General features: G+C 41.7%; 1 protein-coding gene across 1 annotated transcript in view; it reads right to left on the reverse strand.

The window, feature by feature from the left end:
- Positions 1–409: 409 nt before the first annotated feature.
- Pasd1 (PAS domain containing repressor 1) overlaps positions 410–20,978 on the reverse strand; it is a 115,067-nt gene continuing 94,498 nt past the window's right edge. The window contains exons 12-14 of the mRNA XM_023706275.1: positions 15,495–15,621; positions 10,355–10,611; positions 410–517 (exon numbers count right to left, since the gene is read on the reverse strand). Coding sequence (XP_023562043.1) covers positions 410–517; positions 10,355–10,611; positions 15,495–15,621 — 492 coding nt within the window. The remainder of the gene's footprint in view (positions 518–10,354; positions 10,612–15,494; positions 15,622–20,978) is intronic.

Below are 20,978 nucleotides of genomic sequence, written 5' to 3' on the forward strand. Positions count from 1 at the left end.
GTAGAATGACTTCAGCTCCCAAGCACCTTTGTTGAGATTCTAGGTTGGCAGGGCTGGGAGACCCTACGGCTAACCCTGAACAGCTTACTAGGCCAGCTGCTCCAGCAATCTGGGGCATAAAAACAGCATTTGAACTTAAAAATGCTGCAGCCAACCTGGCCATGGACGAAAATGTGGTGGAACACAGCATCCAGGCAAGGGACAGCAGTTAGCCAAGTAGGTGTTAAAGGCTGCTTCTGCAGCACAATTTTCAATAAACAGGCTATGCTTAACGAATATGTACAAATACACTTCCCAGAAGAAAAGGAAATCTATGTCCCCACCCCTACCCCAGGCTCTCCGTGGCTCTTGGAGAAGCCCGGCCCAGGCAGATCAGTCCTCTGCCTCTCTCCCCATCTCTCTTTCATGGCTAGGGAGAAGGGGTCTGCTGGCGAAACAGATCTTTCACAGGAACGAAGCATCCAACTTGAAGCTGATCTGTATCAGAGGCCTGCGCACCTGCCTCATGTGCTCCTACCTGTTGGGAAAAGAGGACAGGGTGAAATCCTTTGCTGGAGTTCTGTAAGCGTAGTGGGAGGATCCCTTTTGTTCAGGTCTGCAAGGAACTGCGAGGGGTCTCTGCAACTTGAGCCAGCAAGGTGCTGGGAGAGAGGGGAGTAGGAAGATAGGCTCCTCCCCTTTGCTCTGAGCACCAGCAGGCCCAGACTGCAGCCTTAATCTTAACCACCCAGCAGAAAAGTATAAAAACGAAATATAAGAAATAAAGCCATGCTGTTATATTGAGCTGTAGGGGACTCAGGTCAACAATTTCTGACATTGCCAGTGAAGCAGAAGACCCAATACCATTATGGGCTACTGGACTCTTTTAGATTATTTTGCTGAGTTTACACACCTATAATATTCAAATAACAGAACTTAACAAAAACAGGGTATACTAATGAATGTCCATTTTGTATCTGTGTATTCAAAGTGGTTAGGGTAGATATATAGTTACATTCTCTTAATGAATAGAATGATTTGTTCTAATGGTGTTTGTAAATAGGATCACAAGTCCGCATCTTGTACAGCAATTAACAACTAAGAATGTATGCAGTGTGTTAATTATTGAAACTGTCCTAGCGATTTGATTTGAAACTGTCTCACTGCTATTTGTTTATCAATAAAATTATGGAAATAAAGAAGAGGCCTTACAGGTCCTGGCTCTGTGTCAGGCCATGCCCTTCTCTCTGCAGCCACAGCTATAGCCAGAGCCCACAACCTGGGGCTTTGGATTATCACTTCCACGCTGGCCCTGATTTGGAGCTATGTGATCTATTTTTAAAAAGGGACAAGCTGGAGAGGTCCCTGCCTCACTGAGGTGCAGAGAATGACAGTGTTGCAGCAGATGGCTGTCTGAGAAGTGGGCCACACACACACACACACACACACACACACACACACACGGGGCGAAGGAACTCTAGGTTGTGTGTTGCGGAACTGAGGCAGGGCTGGCTGTCCTGGGGAAAGCCCTGCTCCCATGCTCCTGCCTGCAATTGCCCTCCTGCTTTTTGCCAACCCAGCAGCTTCTGGCATCTCACCTTCTCCCAGCTACCAGCTTAGCTCTGAGTGCATTCTGATCCCCAGGGCCCCTCTAAGATAGTCACCATCTTCAAACCAAGCATAGGGAAAGGTCGTGCCCCACTGTGATTTGGCAGTGGAGTGACTGGACCCACTGACCTTTCTAGCCTCTTCCTGTGCTTAGTGCTTAAAAGGACCTACTTTCTGATGGCCAGGTGGGCCCAGCTGGTGAAGCTGTGCATGGGAGGACAATCACACTTTTTGCTGTTTAAACTAAGCTCTCATTTCCCTTTAGCTGTTTGCATGTCTTTGCTTTGTTTGGATTTCTGCTGTGGGGTTATGATATTTTAAGATTGCCAATGCCAGACGAACCTTTTACTAGTGATACTTGTTAGATGGAATGTGTGTAGTCCCAATAGAACCTGTGGGGAGATTTCTGGGAGCAACTCCCTCTGTGTTACTGCTATCTGGACCAGTTCCCATACTGCAAAGTGGCTACCACAGAGTCCTCCAGGGTGCATCCGTCCTGTGTAACACAAGGTCCCTGGAGATGGACACCAAGTCCACTCAACAGAGCTCCCTTTGGTGCCTGTCTGCTGCTCGGTTGTTTGCAATTTGAGGGAGTATACCCATAGTAGGCTGTAGGTTTTGTAGCAGGTCCAAAGATCCACAAGGCAGAATGGGGTCTGGGCTTGGGCAACGGAATCAGGATTATAAACACTGCCTGGCTCACTCTGCCCGGGAAGCTTACTTTCAAGAGCAATTCTGATCTCAGATTCCACTGAGCCCCGCTGTGGCAGCCCACTTTTTCAGTCTTGTATGAAGCAGCCATTCTCGGCATTGACTGCCACTGTCCTGAGTCATGGCTCTCTTACATACTGAGCTCCAGAGTCTGGATGTCACACATAGAGAGCATTCCGAGGTTGTGTACATTAGGGAGAGAGACTGAGTCCATCCCTCCTGGCCTGGGACGAGAGCAAAGGATGAGGCAACAGTGTACCCGCTGCCAGGGACCCCCCTCCTCAGAGGAGCTCTGGTCACTGACACTACAACCATCGAGGAACTGAAAGACATTCTGTGAGTTTGATGACTCTGACCACAAGTATATGAAGCCCTCTGTGCTGAAGTCAGACAGATTGGAAGATGACTGCAACAAGGGAACAGTAGTGTCTGACTCAGGGCTATACACCTAAGTGGCCCCCTCTTGCTCTGTAGAAGAAATGCTGCAAAAGAAGAAAGCTGGTGCACTGACACGGGCCTCAGCGGACTCCCCATCAGCAGGTGCATGAGCCACACTGCTTTTGGTGTTAGTACAGTGAGTGCAGATGCTGAGAGGGACCACTGCTGCTTGGCTCGCTGGTTTTGGCTTTTGTTTTTTTCAGCTTTTTTTTCCCTCTCTCTCTTTTTTGGGTTTGCTGACTTTCTTTCCATTGCACAAGTGGTCCTGCTGCCATGACTGTGCTTGCCACAGCTGGTGCAAACCAGCTCACCTGCCTCAGAATCAGTGAGGGTGCCTAAGCAGAGCCTCAAAGGCTCATTCCTAACTTCCACCCCATGCTCTCACCATGGCCCACAGCCATGAGGTTCTTGAAATTGGTATAGATTTCAGTCTCACCCCAGATTCTTTCATTGCCCAGCTCGGGTGGGAAGCACAGTGCTCAGGCTCTACAGCAAGGCCCAGGGAGCTTTGAGAGGTAGTCTCAGGAAGCTAGCAGTAGATATTCATTGGGTCCTGAGCGTGGGCTGAGCAATTTTCTAATTGCTGGGAAGAACCTTGTCCTCCTGGCGCTTGGAAACAATGACTTTTTACTTTTGAGCAAAATGTGTATGTGCTCCATAGTGTCACATAGGACTCAGGCAATGTAAAATGTCACAGAGAGCCCTTCACCTCATCCACTGTCATCACCAGTTCCAGAGAAGCTGAACAATGGCCTGGCCCAGGACATAGTCAGCTATGACCACTCAAGACTTCTTCACAGACAGTCTCTGCCCACAGGCTGGGCTTGGAGGAATCCAGTCAAGTGATTGCAGAGTTTGATGCTAGCTCCCTGGCTTGCAGGCTTTCTTATCTAGTGCTTTTCTTGTAGGGTCCTCTGGTTCATGCATGGATGCTTAGCCAGATGCTACATATACTGACAGGCTGGCCAGTGGCCACAGGGAAAGAGGAATTGACAGGCAGTTGCTGTTCATGAGAGGTCTGTTGGCAGCACATGGCCAGTTCATTCATCCATGATCTCAGGCACGGTGACCAGCCATGAGGGGAAGGCAGGGATGCCAGCCCCTCTCCTTATACCCTACACTTCTTATCTGGCCCTCTCACTTTCCTCAGTCTCAGAGTCAGTATCTTGACTTCGGTTATAGGGTTGTTGTTCAGCTTTCACTTGAAGAAGTAAGACTATGTACTGGTCCTGCACAGATGAGACAGGGCTACTATGTAGAGGTATGGACCTGGAAGGCTGGCTCCGCAGATGTGTCTGTGCCCTTGGACTGCCCGTGAGGACACCATGCCATTGCTGCATGCGCTTGCGTCTCTGCTGGCCTCCAAGCAGCTGTTTCTGCAGTATCTGTGGCTGCATCAGTGGCTCTTCCGTAGGAGGCTAAAGAGCTGCATCTACATCTCTTTCCACTGCTGCATTTGTGGCTTCTGCTGCAGTATCTGCAGCGTCTTCCATTGCTCTGTCTTTGGCTTCTGTCACTGCTGTATCAAGTGCTTCCTTTTGTTGCATGCTTGGCTTCTCCACATGGTACATCTTTGACTTTACCTGATGCATTTGCAACTCCAGTGCCGCAGGTATTGTGGCATCAAAGACAAGCTATCAAGGAGCTTCCCAGAAAGGTATTTACCACTCCCTCTTGTGCCATTCTCGAAGAACAGAAGGCAACAGGCACTCTGCCTCTGGGAGACTGCAGTGCCTGCCTCTGCTGCTTTTGAGGGTCCTTGCTGCCACCATGCTCATGCTTTGGTGTACAGATACTTGCATGTTACATGTGCTAGCATGTGTTTAGACTCTCCATTCTCCTGAGCAAATGAACTGCAGCCTACTGGGCAGCCAAGGCCACCTTGGGTGAGTCTGAGCCTTTACACAAGTCACATCTCCTCTCAGTCACCCAGCTCTAACTGTTCTCCATACCTGCATGGAGGTGTTGCAAGAGTTCTCAAACCCTCCAGTGAATGTGCCAAGTTGGAATGCACTGCAGAAGCACTTGGACTCCCTGCTTTCTGAGGGAGGGCATTTCACTTTCCTGAGGGGGTATTTCCTGGGTGTTTTATCCACCCCCCTCAGGAATCAGGACAGTTAACGAGTGGAGAAAGGTGTTCAGCTGCACCTGTCAGGACACAGTATCACACAGGACTTACTGCTGGCCCACTCCCACTCAGAACGCTAGCCAAACTGAGCTTGGAGCACGGTTGCCCACAGGAATCCTGGCTGTATATGAGCTGCTCTGACCACGGCCAAGGCTGGATTGGGCAGCTCAGCTTCTGCAGCCAGGTGCCAAAGCACAAAACCAGAAGGCCTTGCTGAAGGCTGCTTTAAATGACCATAACTCCTGGAGACGTCCCAAAGTCCCTCTTTCCACCTCCTCTGACCTGAAAGCTAGACTCTTGCACTGCCAGATGCCACTCCTCTTTCATTTCTGGTGCATTCTGCTGGCTTCTGAGGTCAACCTGCTCCTGAATCTGCTCTGCTAGCTACTCCCTGGAAGGACCAACAAGAAGGCTGTGTGTGGGGTCATTAAAAGTCCAGAAACCAGAGACTTCAAACAAGCTCAGACAGAAGACAGTGGAAGGAAGGGACACATTTGAGAAATGCAAGAAGTGGGTAAGACTTCACAGCTGAAATGGGTATTATTACTTTTCCGGTTGAGGCAGACAAGAAAGAGATGAGATTCCTGGAAAAATAAAATTGTCAAAGCTGTATGCAGGGTGTTGAAACCACTTCTGATTGCTTTGAACTGTGCTGGGCACTCTGTATAAAATGAGAGCAGGAGATATAGTTTTGATCCACAATGGACATACAGTGCTAATGAGGGGGAGAGTTACACACATATATACACATTCTAGAGACCTAAAATAAAGACTGTGATAGCACACAGCAGTCCCACACTGCCTTTCAGCCCTTTATGATTCATATAAGTACACAGAAAAGAGAAGATGAGGGGGAGGGTGGGAAAGAGAGAGGGAGAGAGAACACAATATGAGTTATGAGGTTTTTAAACTTTGGATTAAAATTGTATGTTTTAAGCAGCACAACTTCTAACAGCTAAATCTTGGAAACAGCTTATATGTCCATCAACAGATGAATGTGTAAAGAAATGCAGTATTTACGCAGTGGGGCACTACTTTGCCATAAAGATGGGGAGGGAATCTGAGGATGGGGAGGGACCAGAGGGAGGGTAAATGAAAATAAAAAAGATGAAGACACAAGGTGTTTATGTTCCAATTCCCTATGATGAATGTAATTATCATGCATTGCAAGTACAGTCTAGTAAAGTTTCAAAACTGTCATCTTACCTTTCCCTATCCTTTGCTATATACTATATATCTCTTCTCATAGAAAAAGTAGCACCGAATACAGCCTCTTTCTCTCTCCATTTCTCCCAGACTCTCAGTCTCTCTTTAAGACTAGAAGAAAATAACCTCACAGGAAGGAACTATCTCCATAGTCCCTGGGAAATAAGCTGTTAAGCCTGGGCTACCAGCCTTCCCCAGAAAAGGAGAAGCTGGCTCCAGTAGAGGTGACCTGGCCCAGCTGGGCAGGGTCAATCATACCACGAGGTATCCCAGAAGGCATCTAAGAGAGGTCTGCTCTGCAGCTTCCAGGCCCAGCCCTATGTTTGGTCTTTTGGAACCACGTCTTCCCCATTGTGAACACAATGACAAGTCGATAATTTGGATAAAGCTGTCCTGTCCTTCCCCATTTCTCCCTTCTCCAGTGTAGTTAAACTACTCACTATACAATGATTATGGTCCCTTTGCCCTGCCTGATCTCCCCTGCAGGGTACATTCCAGGTGGCCACAACCTGGTACCAAGAAATAAACACACACACACACACACACACACACACACACACACACACACATGCCCAGAGAGAGGACATTCATTCCTAGTTATTTTGACAATTTTAAACAAAGGCTACACTGAAAATTCAATTACAAATCAACCCAAAAGAGGAGAAAACTGGTGAATGATGAAAGGAGAGTCACAATTTCTGAGCACAGTAAGTATAATATTCTGAACATAATAAATAAGGACAGAATGAGGGCCTGGGAGATAGCTCAGTAGCAGAAGCCCCTACCTGGCAAGTGCAAGGTCCTGAGTTCAATTTATGGTACCAAAACAAACAAACACACAAACAAACAAAAACCAAGGACAGAATGGATTCCCATAGAAATGTCCTTTTTAAATAGTTCAAGGATTTCATATACCAAAGGCTAAATTTAGACCCACATCTATCACAGTCAAAACAGATTCAAATATTGAAATAGAAATATTAAATCTACTAGCAAAGAAAGTAGGTAGAAATCTTGGAAGACACAGAGTTCGTAAACAAAAACCAAACTGCACAGGAAATACTTCAAAGAACCAACAACTTGGATCTCATCTTTTGGAAAAGTTTTTGCATGTCAATAGAAATTATCAGAAATAAAAGCAAAACCAACAAATGGGGAAAATTTTAGCCAACTGTCCCTCAGACAAAGGACTTCTATCTAGAATAGATGAAAGAACTAAAAACAGGCCCACAAAATTCAAAGACCCAATCCAAAAATGGGCATCTGAGATGAATACATATTTCTCAGATGAGGAAATACAAATGGCAAATAAATGTATGAAAAAATGTTCAACCTTCTGTCATTTGAGAAATGCAAATTAAAACATTCCTCTCACCCCAGAAAGAATGGCTATCATTAAGAAGTTAATCAATAACAAATGCTGGAGGGGTTGTGGGAATAAAGGAACATTTCTCCACTGGTGGTGGGCATATAGACTGGTAAAACTACTATGGAAATCAGTGCAGACATTCCTCAAAAGGCTAGGATTAGAGGTCCAATTACACACAGCTATTCTCCTTGTGGGTGTTTTTTTTCCGCAAGAACTGAAAACAGCATACCACAGTGGTATATGTGCACTCAAGTTTATAGCAGTGCAACTAATTCTTGGAAATAACCCAAATGCCCATCACCTGAGGAATGGATAAAAAAATGTGATATTTTTACACAATAGAGTATTAACTCAGCTATAAAAAAAGACAAACTTGAGGCTTTTATAGGTAAATGGATGCAACTAGAGACCATACTCATAAGTGAAATAAATCAGGCCCACATGTGTAAACATCATATTGGCTCCCTAGTGTAAAAACCAGAAAAAGTAAATGAAACACAAAAGGTACAATAGATACTATGAAAGGGAAAGAAACTGTTCAAAAGGAAGAAACAACTGGGACAAGGAAAAGGAGAAAAGAGAGAGAAGGAAGGAAGGAAAGAAATAAATAAATAAATAAATAAATAAATAGAAAGATCAGGAAAGGAAGAAAAGAAAGAGAGATGCACATACACAGGATAGCTTGCACAAACTGTAATGTTGTACTCTTTTTCTTTTTTTTTTTTTACATTTTTAGGACAGGGTCTACAGAGTTTCACTGCATAGATATGACTCGTAGTGATCCTCCTGTTTACAGCCTCCCAAGTGCTGGGATTACAGGCACGCGCCACCACACCTAGACTCAACTGCCATCTCAGCGTGCCCCAGGGGTGGGGCCAGCACGGCAGGCCTGGGGATTGAACTCCAGGCCCATGTGTCTGCCTAAGCAGGCGCTTTAATCCGCTGAGATATTCAGCTGGCCCTTACTTTTGTTTTCTGCTGCTCTATTGAAAGACCAAGTTAGTGCTTCATTTTTTGTTTCTTTTTTCATTTTTTGTAATTTTTGACTAATTTAGCATGTTTATATATGGTAATCTAAGCATCTAATTTGAAGACAACAATATGCAATTCAAGCATTGCTGAATTCCTGTAATTTTGTTTAGTAAAATTCAGTGTCCTTTTTAAATGTTTTACTACTTTATTCTCTTTAAAAAATAAAAAAGTAAACAGTTCAAGGAACTTTCCTAACAGTCCACTATCCATGGCAAGGTATTTCTGTGATGGAGAGACTTCACACACACACACAAGCACGCATGCATGCGCACACACATATACATACACTCAAATAGATGGAAAAATTGAGGATTAGGAATCTGCCAAGGTCAAACTCCTGGGGCCAAACTCAGACAATGTCTCTTAGCCCTCAGTTCTTTTTCATTCAGTAAGGCTGTTTTGGGCATTAGAGATGGAGTAACTCACCTTTGGCTGAGAAACTGAGGCGTACAATTTCATGTAACAGATCATAAAGGTCCTTCTTTGGCTCCCAAGTTAGTTTGAACAGTGCTATTGTACAGATGACTGCCCAAGTGTGTGCCTGTGTGCAGACATTCAGGACTAGAGGAGATGCAGAGTGGTTAACTCAGCTATTTGCATTAGGCTTTGACTCATGCTTGGTGTTAATACTTGGAATAACCACTAAGACAACAATATGCAATGTATTAATTACTGAAAATGTGCCAGTAATTGGTTTCAAAACTGTCATATATTCAACACTGAATTGTTCTGTGTTTTAACCTACTACAGACTCCTTGGGTAAGCCCAGCTTGTGGTATGTGTTGGAGGTGTCAGCATGGATGAACAGGGAAGATGTCTTTTCTTGAGGTACTTAACACAGGAGAGGAAAAGCAGGGCTCTAAAAGCCATGCCTTGGCTGACACTCACAAAGGATCTACAAACCCTGAGAGGATTTGCCTAACCTTATCAGATAAAAAAGTTACACTTCTTGTTATATAGGTCTTGCTTTGTCTTGGTCTTAACCATCCGGCAGAAACGTATGAAAACGAAGTATAAAAAGTAAAGCCACATTGATATGCTGAGCTATAAAAAGCTCAAATCAACTTTAAACATTGCCAGTCTTACGGAAAACCCACTATTTCTGCTGAATTCAAGCACCTACAATATTTAAATGACAATGGAATGCCCTTCTCTGAAAAACTAACCAAAAAAGTGGGATAAAAATGAACGACCCTTTTGTATCTGTATACTCAAAATGGTTGGGATATACACCTCCACTCTCTTAATTCAATGAATAGAGAAGTTTGTTATAATAGTGTTTGAGACAGGATATCATGTCTGCATCTTGTACAATGAATAACCACTAAGACAACAATATGCAATGTATTAATTACTGAAAATGTGCCAGTAATTGGTTTCAAAACTGTCTCATTGATACTTGTTTCTCAATAAAATTATTTACAAAATAAATAAATGAATAAAATAAGAAAAGGCATGCCTTTCAGAGTAGTTTAGCTTCCAATTTGGGTCAAACTTTTCTTGAGGCATCAAATGTCCTTTATGTAGTTCACATGAAGAAGAGAGTAGGGGCTTGGTCTCACTTAGAGAACTTCTAACCTTTCTGTTTGCAAGGGCCCACTTATGTTCTCAGCTGCACATGAAAATTCATTACATCTTGTACAGCAATTAACCACTAAGAAGAATATATGCAGTGTATTATTTGTTGAAACTGTACTTCCGATTTGATTTGAAACTGTCTCATTGCTGTTTATCAATAAAACTTTGAAAAAAAAAAGAAAATTCATTACACCAGAAATAGTGATTCTGTTTTTAAATATAAAGAGTAGGCTTTCTGCAAAGAAAACTGGGCACATGAAGTTTAGAGGCTCAGACATATATGTGGAACAAGACTGCAGACGTACCTGAGAGTGGTGGCTACTGGCTGTATCAGAGGAGGAGAGGTCCTCCTTCACCTTCGGCTCTATCAGGATCTCGGGCACCACTGGTTCCATCAGGACTCTCTCCATCACTGGCTGCACCAGCACCTGCTGCACCTCCTGCATATCAGATTTTATCGACTCCAGGTAGCAGGAGTCCACTGAGAACTCTAAGTCAATTGGTTCCTGGCATCTTCTAGGGTCCATCATGCTTTCCATCACAAAGGCATGAAAGGTTGTAGCTGAGGAAGAAATCACATTGGAATTCATAACTAAGAGTGCAAGTACATCTGCATTTCCAATTAAGGAGAGACTGCCAGGTACAAGGAACCATTCAGAACATTTCAAAACCATTCACATTTGAAAATGAAGAAAAAGGAGGGCACACTTGCCTCTGCCCACCTCCCAGCTTATGCTGGTGCCTGAACCCACTCCCATGTGTTAGTGTTGTTTCCTTCTGAAATTCATTTGCCTTGGTGCTGCCATGAAACTTGTCAAAGCAAATTAAACCGATTCATAGGTCACTTCTGAACAACTGGGGCCACCAGAATGCAGGATCTCAGAAGTACACAAAGTGCTCAGGGAGGTACTGCTGCTTGACTTTGCTTTAACAGCCCTGAAAGCACTGTAAAGAACATTAAAAGTTGTAGAGTCATCCTGGAAAACAGTCTGGCAATTTCTAAAACAAGTTACATACACCCTTCCCATATGACCCACTAGTCTATGGCCAGGAATTTACCCAAGTGAAATGAAAGTATTTTGACACAAAACCTCCATATTAATGCTTACAGACACTTTATTCACAATCATACTAAACTTGGAAGCAGTCCAGATGTCTTAGAGGGAGCATGTTCATAAAGTACAGTGCTACCCAGCAATAAATAATGAATCATTGATGTGTGCAACATGGATGAAATCTTCATTGCACTTTGCTACATGAAAGACGCTAGATCAAAGAGGCGAGACATTCATGTCTTGGATGCACATAGCTCACTGGTACTGTGCTTGCCCAGAATGTGAGAGGCTCTGGGTTTGATCCCCAGAATTAGAAAAAAAGACTAGACACTATACAAATCCATTTACATAACATTCAGGAAAAGGAAAGGTAAAGTAAAATACAGGTGAACAGTTGTCAGGTGAAGGGGCACAAGGGTGACACACAGAAAGAGCACAAAGGGGATGGGTCATGATGCAGCTGTGGCCCTTGGCAGCGGTGAAGATACTCGGCTCTCTGCCTCTGGCAGCACCCACAGAATTGTACCTCTTAAGACAACGAAGTGTGCTGTATGAAGATTTAAAAATAAATTGTTCTAGGAGTAGAGAACTGAGATTAGACAGAAGACTGTGACAAATGACAAATGAGCCTAACTGTATTACAAGGAAGTGACACATCTACACCAAAAGGGGTGAGGACTATGGAACTTGGAATCAGCAATATGTCTGGATGTTGTAAGGCTAAGGATAAAACAACTGCGCATACATATTAGCTCAAGATGGCAAACTTGTTTCTTGCAAGGGTATGGATAATCAATTGTGAAGCTAGTTTTGATATATTTTATGCACTAGATAAATCAACAAATATATTGCAAATAATGAGAATTAGACGTCTTGTCAAATACAGTTATTGAAAATAAGCATAAAGAGGTCATCGAGATAGCTCAGTGGACTAAGTGCCTGCTTAGGCAAGTGCAGGGACTGGTGTTCAATTCCCAGTCCCACATGCCACACCGGCTTTACCCTTGGGCATGCTGAGCTGGCCACTGAGACCAGGTGTGGTGGCTCATGCCTATAATCTCAGTGCTGTGGAGGCTGAAAACAGGAGGATCACTATGAGTCCCAGCTGCATAGTGAGACCCTGTACCAAATATATAGAAAAAAAGGAAAATAGGCATTAAAAAAGGATAGAATGAATACTGTAGTGCTGGGTTACAGTAGCAGGTACCAGCAGATTCCTCTTATTTTTGACAGAAAGGGGGTATGCTCTTGGGTGGGTAAGCATGCATCCCTATCTTTCCTAACTCTGTTTCCTGAGGTGGGCACAGATGCAGTGACTCACCTATAGCAATGAGGACACTGGGAGCTCAGGCCTTAATCTGTAGTCGTTGTTCTCTAGAAAAACATCTAAGGCTCCTCAGAGAAGAGGTTGACTTCAGTGACCTCAAACAATTTATAAAACAAGGGGAGGAAGAAAAGACAAGGACTAGATGATAAGATGAAGCAGTCAGTCAAAAAGGAAGAACAATCTAGAAAAAAGGGATGACACTGAAGTATAAGCTAAATAATAAAAGATGAATACACACAAATCCATATTGACGTAAATGAATAATTGAGCAAATGATTCCGGTAAAAAAAAAACAAACAACGAATGAAGGCAATAGAAGTGAGCCTTGGGATTTTTCAGAGGTAACTGGATCTAGAGTGTGTGATGCTAGGATTGATTCATGGTGTAACACTAGGATTAGGGGTACTAGAAAAAAACATCCTAAGTAGCATGGATAAAGTATAAGGGACAGAAAGAGCTGTGACTGACCCTTGTTGCTTAATTACCTTCTGCCTGCCATGAACTGTTTCTCCTATGCAATGCCCCTCTCCCATGTCATCCCACCTTGGAGTCAACCAATTATGGACTGAAACCTCTTCACACTGTGAGCTAAATAAACCTTTCTCCTCAACTTTGGGTGTCAGGTGTTTTGTCAGTGCAACGAGTAAAGTAACTAAGGCAGGTACTACCTTGTCTTCATCTTGAGAAAGCACAAGGGAATTCCAAATTGAGGGACAGTCTTGAAAATTCCTGGCCTGTATTTTTCAAACGTATGAAGATCATAAGACAACGAAAAGAAACTAAAGAGACATGTTGCGTAAATGCAGTGAGGGATCATGGCGTGGATGCTAAGAACAGAACATTCTGGGGAAAGAACCAGGGGAAATTGAACAGTCTAGAGTTTAGGTAACATGGACCAATGTTAGCCTATTGCCGTGGGCAATTGTCCTCTGCTTATGTAAGATATTACATGAGGGAAGCTGAGTAAAATGTGCCTTAAATGGAAATGGAAACTTCCACTCTGTTTTCTACTTTTCATGTGTACTATTTCTGCAACTCTTCAAGTCCAAATTTATTTCAAAATCAGAATTTTAGAAACATCTGGACACCTCACACTGACTCTTTGCACCCAAGGATTGCATACTTTACTAACATGAGCAAACTGTCCTTCGATCATGGCATGTTTTTTTTTTTATTTTAGTAAGAGTCTACAGGGTCTCACTACGTAGATCAGACTTGTACTGATCTGCCTCTGTATAGCCTTCCAAGAGCTGGGGTTACAGGCGGGGCCAGCATGGCACGCCAGGGATCGAACTGCCCCTGCTATGTCTACGTAAGCAAATGCTTTAATCCGCTGAGCTATTTGGCCAGCCTACAGCATGAGTTTTAGATGAATATTTAGAGTGCAGTAACATCTCAGTTCATGAATGTTTCTGCTGAACAATTTACTCCCTGAATAGAAGTGTTCAGCAAAATTTTGCTTCCATTCTCAAACTCCACATCAGGTAATGAACAGAATCCTGACTGTCTTCCTTGCACAAGCAAGAATGGGACCACTTTCCTCAGAATTGTGGAGCAAAGTAAGTTCATAAACTGAGGCACCACAATATTTGGAAAATTCTGGTCTGAATGCTTCCAAAAGAAGACTCTTAGCCAAACTCTTCTACTTAATTCGATTTTCACTACCAACCAACCACTTTCCAAATCAGTTTTGTATTTTAATAGTGTATTTATAATTCTTTGATTCCAAATGAAGACAAAATCAAATAATATGTGTTTGGTTGTGGTATTGGGATTTCCCTAATGTACTGAATAATTAAAGATTGTTACTTTTCATGGTCACTTTGACACTGAGGACAAGCCAGAAGTTACATAGTGCAGGATCCGATATGGTGGATGAGAACACACAGAATGATTTTCCATGCTTGCCTTTGCATGGTACTTGGCAACAGCATTCACTGGATTTTTTTATTGTACCTCATAAAGACACAAAAGAGGACTACAGAGTTGCTTCAGGAAGTGGCAAAAGTGATGAATAAAGTGTCTGAATGGAGGAAGAATATTCTGAAGGGAATTAATGGCAATGTGTCTTTGTAATAAACTTTAAAAATTTAAATAGTCATGTACATTTCAATCACCCCTTGTAAATGACAGTACAGAATTTAGGAGCTGCTTTGTTGGAACTACACAGGCCATCTGTATCTACACATCTTAATATGCCCACTTTTGTTAGAAAACTCAGCTGTGGAAGGCTATAGGGGTTTGTCCATTGTAAGTTTAACAACAATAAATTGGAATTATCTACAGGAAATTGATCAGGACATCAATATAAATAGGTTTTAAGATATCATTGCTCTTATAAGTTTTAGAAATCAGTTATAAATGCATAGGCTTCCCCACTCTTGTCTTCAAAGGATTTTTCTGGGACAAAGCTCTAAGACTGAGGGGAATAACAGATGGGCTGTTAAAGTATGAGTACTTAAAACATAGATGCATTAAAACTGTTTTTAAAACCTGTGAAAAATTAAAAAAACTAAAACAATAAAATATAAGGTCAAAATTAAGGCATTAATTCAACATACGGAGATTCTATGATACAAAATATCTAAAATACTGATTCAACTAATTAAGGTCAATATGAATTACATATTTACCATTAAGATTTGTCAATTTTATGCAACTACAGTTGTAGAATGTTTATTTATAAATAGTCACCATTTTGAGATGTTTTCCTCCTTTGCCCCCATTAAAATTTAATGGGAAGAAGTTTCTTTGGGATGCCATGGCTGTGTCATGGCAGAAAAGACTGCATGAGTTTGAAAAGAAGTGAGATCCACCGCCCATCTTTTAAAGATTAAAACTAAATGAAAGAGAATGGTACCACTTCCAAGCACTTGAACCCAGGATATATTCCATTTTCTTGCTCTCAGATCATTATCTCAAAAAAGGAAAAAAAATATTTGATTCACTCCCGTGATTTCACACCATTATCAACAGGGCATTATCTTCTTTGAAAATTGTAACTACCTTGGTGGTCATCATTTTGCTTTAGATAGCCCCATGGAAATGCTTGAAGATACCTACTTAATGAATCTGGTATGACTTCCGAGGATGATATGCTGGTCTCAGACGAGGGACTTGACACTTCAAACCTATCTGGAACAACATATTCTGATTCACGTGGCTCAACTTTTACTTGGGGATCTTGATCCTATGAATTTCCAAAAGAGGAACACATTACAAAGTGTTTGGAAAGAAAAAAAAAACCAGAAAAAGCATGTACATGAATTTTGACATATTTCATATCATGATCTGTAACACTGCTTCAATCAAGTGAAAATGTAGCCAGGTGTGGTGGTTGTGCATGCCTGTCATCCCAAAGGTGTGGGGACTGAGGCAGGAGCATCACTGTGAGTTTGAGGTCGGCTTGAGCTACTCAGCAAGACCCTATGTCAAAGAGCACTATAAACAAACAACCTGAAAACCTAACAAAAATCGTCGAACATGTCCCTAAAGAAAACTAGAAGACAAAAGCATGGTTTAGTGTTTATAGATTCAAGAAGGTATACAATACCATTTCCTTAACAACTTTTTTCAATAAAATGATACAGACTTTCAAAACAAGATGATAGAAAATTAGCAATGTTTATTCTACTGCATGTTATCTTCAAAGTAGTTATTCAGATTACCAGATAAAGGAATGCAAACTGATCGAACAATTAGGTATTAACTGCTCCTCTCAATAAACCAGTAGAAGCTAGTAGTACAATTATCTTAGCTATCTTTGTGTGTGTGTGTGTGTATGTGTATGTGTGTGTGTATACCCTTTCTTCTTTCATTTCTCTTTTCTCCCATCCTAGTTATTCCTTTTTTGAGCAGTTTCCTTTTCTCAGTATCTGTTGTACCTTTCACATTTTAACTACTGCTTCACTTTCTTAGGCTAGGGAGACAATACGATATTTATGCATATAGGTCTCACTTATTTCACTTATGAGTATGGTCTCTAGTTGCATACATTTATTATAAAAACATCAAGTTTATCTTTCTTTATAGCTGAGTAGTACTCCATTATGTAAAACAAGCTTATCGTCTTTATTTTTATTTTTTAAATTTTATTGAGAAATATCAACGAGACAGTTTCAAAGCTGATTAATAGGACAGTTTCAATAATTAATACCTTGTACACTGTTATTTTCTTAGTGGTTATCCACAGCATAAGAGGCAGACAGGATATCCTGTCCAAATACTATTAGTACAAATCCCTCTTCACATTGAATTAAGTGAAAGTAGGTGTATATGTATCCTAACTATTCTGTATATACAAATACAAAATGGTCCTTCCTTTGTATCCCTTTTTTTGGTTTTGTTTTGTCCTGTCAGAGATGGGTATTCTACTGGCATCTAAATACCATAGGTGCTTGAATTCAGCCAAACAATCCAACACAGTTTAGCAGTCCACAACAGTAGTGGGTTATCCTCAGAAGTTGTTGACTTGAGCCTTTCACAGCTCAGCATATTACTATAGCTTTACTTTATTTACCTCATTTTTATACTTTTCTGCTGGATGGTTAAGACCAAGATAAAGCAAGACCTATATAACAAGAAATGTAACTTTTGTATCTGATAAGGTCAGTCAAGTCCCCTTAGGACTTATCCTATAACCCTGTACCGCACTTTGTAGATCCTTTGTCAGTGTCAGCCATGTGGATGAATCACAGCCATTGCTTGACCAATTTGCTCTCTGTGAAAGCCTGAGAGAAGGATTTCTCTCCATGTGACTCTCCTTAGGCACACTGTACGTCATCGATCACATTCCTCTGTGGCTCAATAATCTCCTTGATCAGAAAATCTGCGGCACAACTGAGTTACATGGTGTTACGGTACAGGTTCTCCTATGTCCTGAGCCTTCACTGACCTTGAAAGGCTAGGGCCAAAATGTTGGCTGACCTTGCATTCCCTTCCTTTTCTCCAGTTTTTGATCTGCTGACTTAAGTTGTTAACCCTCCAGAAGAGAAGCTTATTATTACCCTGTAACATATGCAGTTCGGTTTACCCTATCTGTCTAAATATCAGACATCTTAGGCATAACATGGAACAGGTATTTTCCATCAAGTATTCATAATTGCATATTGTTTTTATTCACTTCTAGGTCAGTGGGTAAGTGGGTTGCTTCCAAGATTTAGCTATGACAAATTGTGCTGCTATACACATGGCTGCACATGTATCACTCTAGTATGATGTTTTCAGTTCTTTTGGGAAAATATCCAGAAGGGGAGTAGCTGGGTGAGATGGAACCTCGAAACATAGCTCTTTGAGGATTCTTCACACTGATATCCACAGTGGTTGTACCAGTCTGCACTTCCACCAACAGTGCAGAAGGACTTTTCTCCACAGCTCTTGCATCTGTTGAGATGATCATGTGGATTTTGTCTTTGGCTCTGCTGATACAGTGTATTACATTTATTGATATGCATATACTGATCATTCTTGTATTTCTGGGATGAATCCCCCTTGGTCATGATGTATTTGCTGCATTCTATTTGCTAGCATTTTCTTGAGCAATTTTGCATCCATGTTTGTTAGAGAGATTGGCCTGTAGTTCTATTTTTGGCTGTATCTTTCCCTGGTTTGGGTGTTATGGTAAGACTTGCCTCCAGAAATGAATTAGGGAGAACTGCTTCTCTTTCAATTTGATTAAAGAGTTTGAGAAGTATTGGCATTAAATCTTTAAATTTCTTGTAAAGTTTAGCTGTGAATCCATCAGGATCTGGGCTTTTCTTTGTTTTTATTACACTTTCAATTTCACAGTGATACTGAGTTTTTCAGGATTTTATATCTTCATGATTCAGCTTTGGTAATTCATATATATATGAACTCATATATATATATGAATCTGTCTGTCTGTTCTGTGTTTTTCATCCCATGAGAGTGAAGATTTTCAAAGTAGCTATTTATGATCTTCTGAATTTCTATAGGAGCTGTAGTGATTTCACACTTTTTATTCCTCATTGCATGAATTTGTTTTTTCTTTCCTTTTTTGATAAGGCTGTCTAGGGGTTTGGCAATTCTATTTATTCTTTCAAAGAACAAACTCTGATTCATAAATTCTTTGTATTGTTTTCTTAGTCTCAGTTGCATTAATTTCTGCTGTGATCTCTATAGCATCCTTCCTTCTTTGGGCTTGACTTGCTCTTCTTGTTCTAGAAGCCTGAGGTGCAGCATTAGGTTGTCTATCTGCTCGTTGTTTTCCTAACTGGATCGTCTGTGCAATCTGTCGATCACTGGTCATATGAAACTTAATTACGTAGCTTAGCAGTGAAATACCTCACATCTCTGCCAAAATAGTTTGCTTGGCTGTGTTCTGTTGAGTCAGCTTGTGACATGTATCCATGCTGATTTGCTTACAAGAAACCTGCTTGCTGGGTCACATCCAAGCATTTCAACTTCAGGAAATGGCATGACTTCAGTATCCAAGGGTATTGTGTTTTGTACATTTAAGTGGTATGTTTCTAGAGATGTGCCAATCTTGGGTTTAGATGGATAATTTGATGGGGTGGTGGTTTGAGGTAGGGTAAGCCCTGTCTTCCTTCCATTCTTTATCAGAGCCATCTACTGATCTACTCAACTAGTTCCCTTTTTTCTGAATGATTTAAATGGCCATTTATACACTTGGATATAGATTAAGCTGTCTGTTTTGTGGACCCATTTGTTTTAGCCTATTGATATAAATTCAGTAACTTTAAATGAACTTAAATGACAGTGTCATCCTCAGTAATGGTAACTGGCTTGATACAAAAACCTAAGAAACTACTTTGAAAGTAAAAGATACAACCATTTTATAGTATAATCAGGATTTAGGCCTGAAGCCAGTCTTTCATGAGATGCAGCTAGAAGCTAAAAAGATAAAATGAAAATGCATGTACAGGCACAGGAAGGCAAGTAACATGCTTTTTCAATTTTGAGAGATTTTGGATTTCCTTTTCTTCCAGAACTGTCTCCATGAACAGTATGCATGGTAAGAGAGTACAAAAGAAGCATCTGCTATCCCATGTATACGATTCACTTTACAACAGAACTTCTCAAAAGGAGTTTCTACACTTAGCCTCTGATCCTGCCATTCTGCAATTCTGCCTACTCCAAGGAAGACTTTATCTCCGTGCCTGCCTCCATATTCAACTCAAACTCATCTCTACAAGCTTCATGTTGACTGCCAGGTCCTACTCTTCCAGTCTTTTCTGCTCACCTGCTCAACCCATTAGCAGATTTGGCAGCACTCATCCTTCCCTCATCCTGGAAGTACTGTCCTTAACCGGCCTACAATCATGCCTCACTAGTCACCCTGATTTGACCCCTTTCTCGCTCATTGCCAAACTCCACAGCTCACACCTCTATCTTTGTCACTATCTGCCTGGGTGACCTCATCCAGGCTTGTAGCTATAGGACCATTTGCACCAATAATTGTCAAATTCAGGTCTCTGGTTCAATTGTGACGTGTTCAGTTGGATGCTCATGCTCCCAACTGATCAGGTTAAGAACCTTAAAGTCTCCCTAAATCCTCTCCTCACATCCTTCATCAAATCTCAGAGAAAATCAAAGGTCCTTCCTTCAGCATGTTCCAGAGTCTGATCACTACTCACAACTTCCACTGTTCCTACTCTGGTCCAAGCAAGCACCATCTGCATTTGGGAGATAGCCTCCTTCCTGCTCTGCCGGCTTCCATTCTTGACTTCCTTTCCATAGTCTATGGTCAACACAGTGACCTTTCAAATAAATAGGTCACATTATGTCATCCTTGTGCTGCACAGACATTAATGCCTCCCGCATTCATTCAGAGTATAAGCCCAAATCTGTATATAATATGCTCCAGCTCACAACAATTCAGTTGGGAACTGTCACAGGTGCACTGGATAAGATTCTCAGGTGGACTGTGCAAGATTCGCTTTGTTGGATTATGAATAAATCTGACTTAAGAACGTTCTCATGGAATGGAACCTATTCGTAAGTCAGGGATTTACTGCAGTGGCTCTCAATGCCCTACTTGACCTGACATCCAATTGCATCTCTGACTGTCTTACTTCCTCTCAGCCACAAGCGCTCTGCCCCAGCCCCTGTGCCCTCGTTGATATTTCTCTGAACATTGAGCACACTTGTACCCTAGTGGCAGTAGTACTCCTCCTCCTTTGAAGAGTTTCCCACAAGAGCTCTTCATGCATAGTCTTTTCACTTCAATTCCTCATTCACGTTTAGTACTATGCATCCTACCTGTCATACTCTCTGTCCTCATCTTGGCTCTATTTTTTTCTGATAGCTCTTATCACTTTCTAATACATACTTTCTTTACTCAATTTGTTTATCTTCTTTCCCATTGCTAGAATGCACGATATACTAGAGCAAAGGTTTCACTATTTTGTTAATGGATGGCCCAACACTTTGGTCCACTTAAAATGAACCAGAATTTGCTCTCAAAATAAATACATTTGAGATGTTAAAAGACATAGAACCATGACATGACAAAATTATGAGGTGACAAAGACTGAAGCTATGTCAGATGTAGCTCTGAAAGTAGAT

Source organism: Octodon degus, unplaced genomic scaffold (genome assembly GCF_000260255.1).
Source record: "Octodon degus isolate 3935 unplaced genomic scaffold, OctDeg1.0 scaffold00249, whole genome shotgun sequence".
In the NCBI taxonomy this organism is placed as follows: domain Eukaryota; kingdom Metazoa; phylum Chordata; class Mammalia; order Rodentia; family Octodontidae; genus Octodon; species Octodon degus.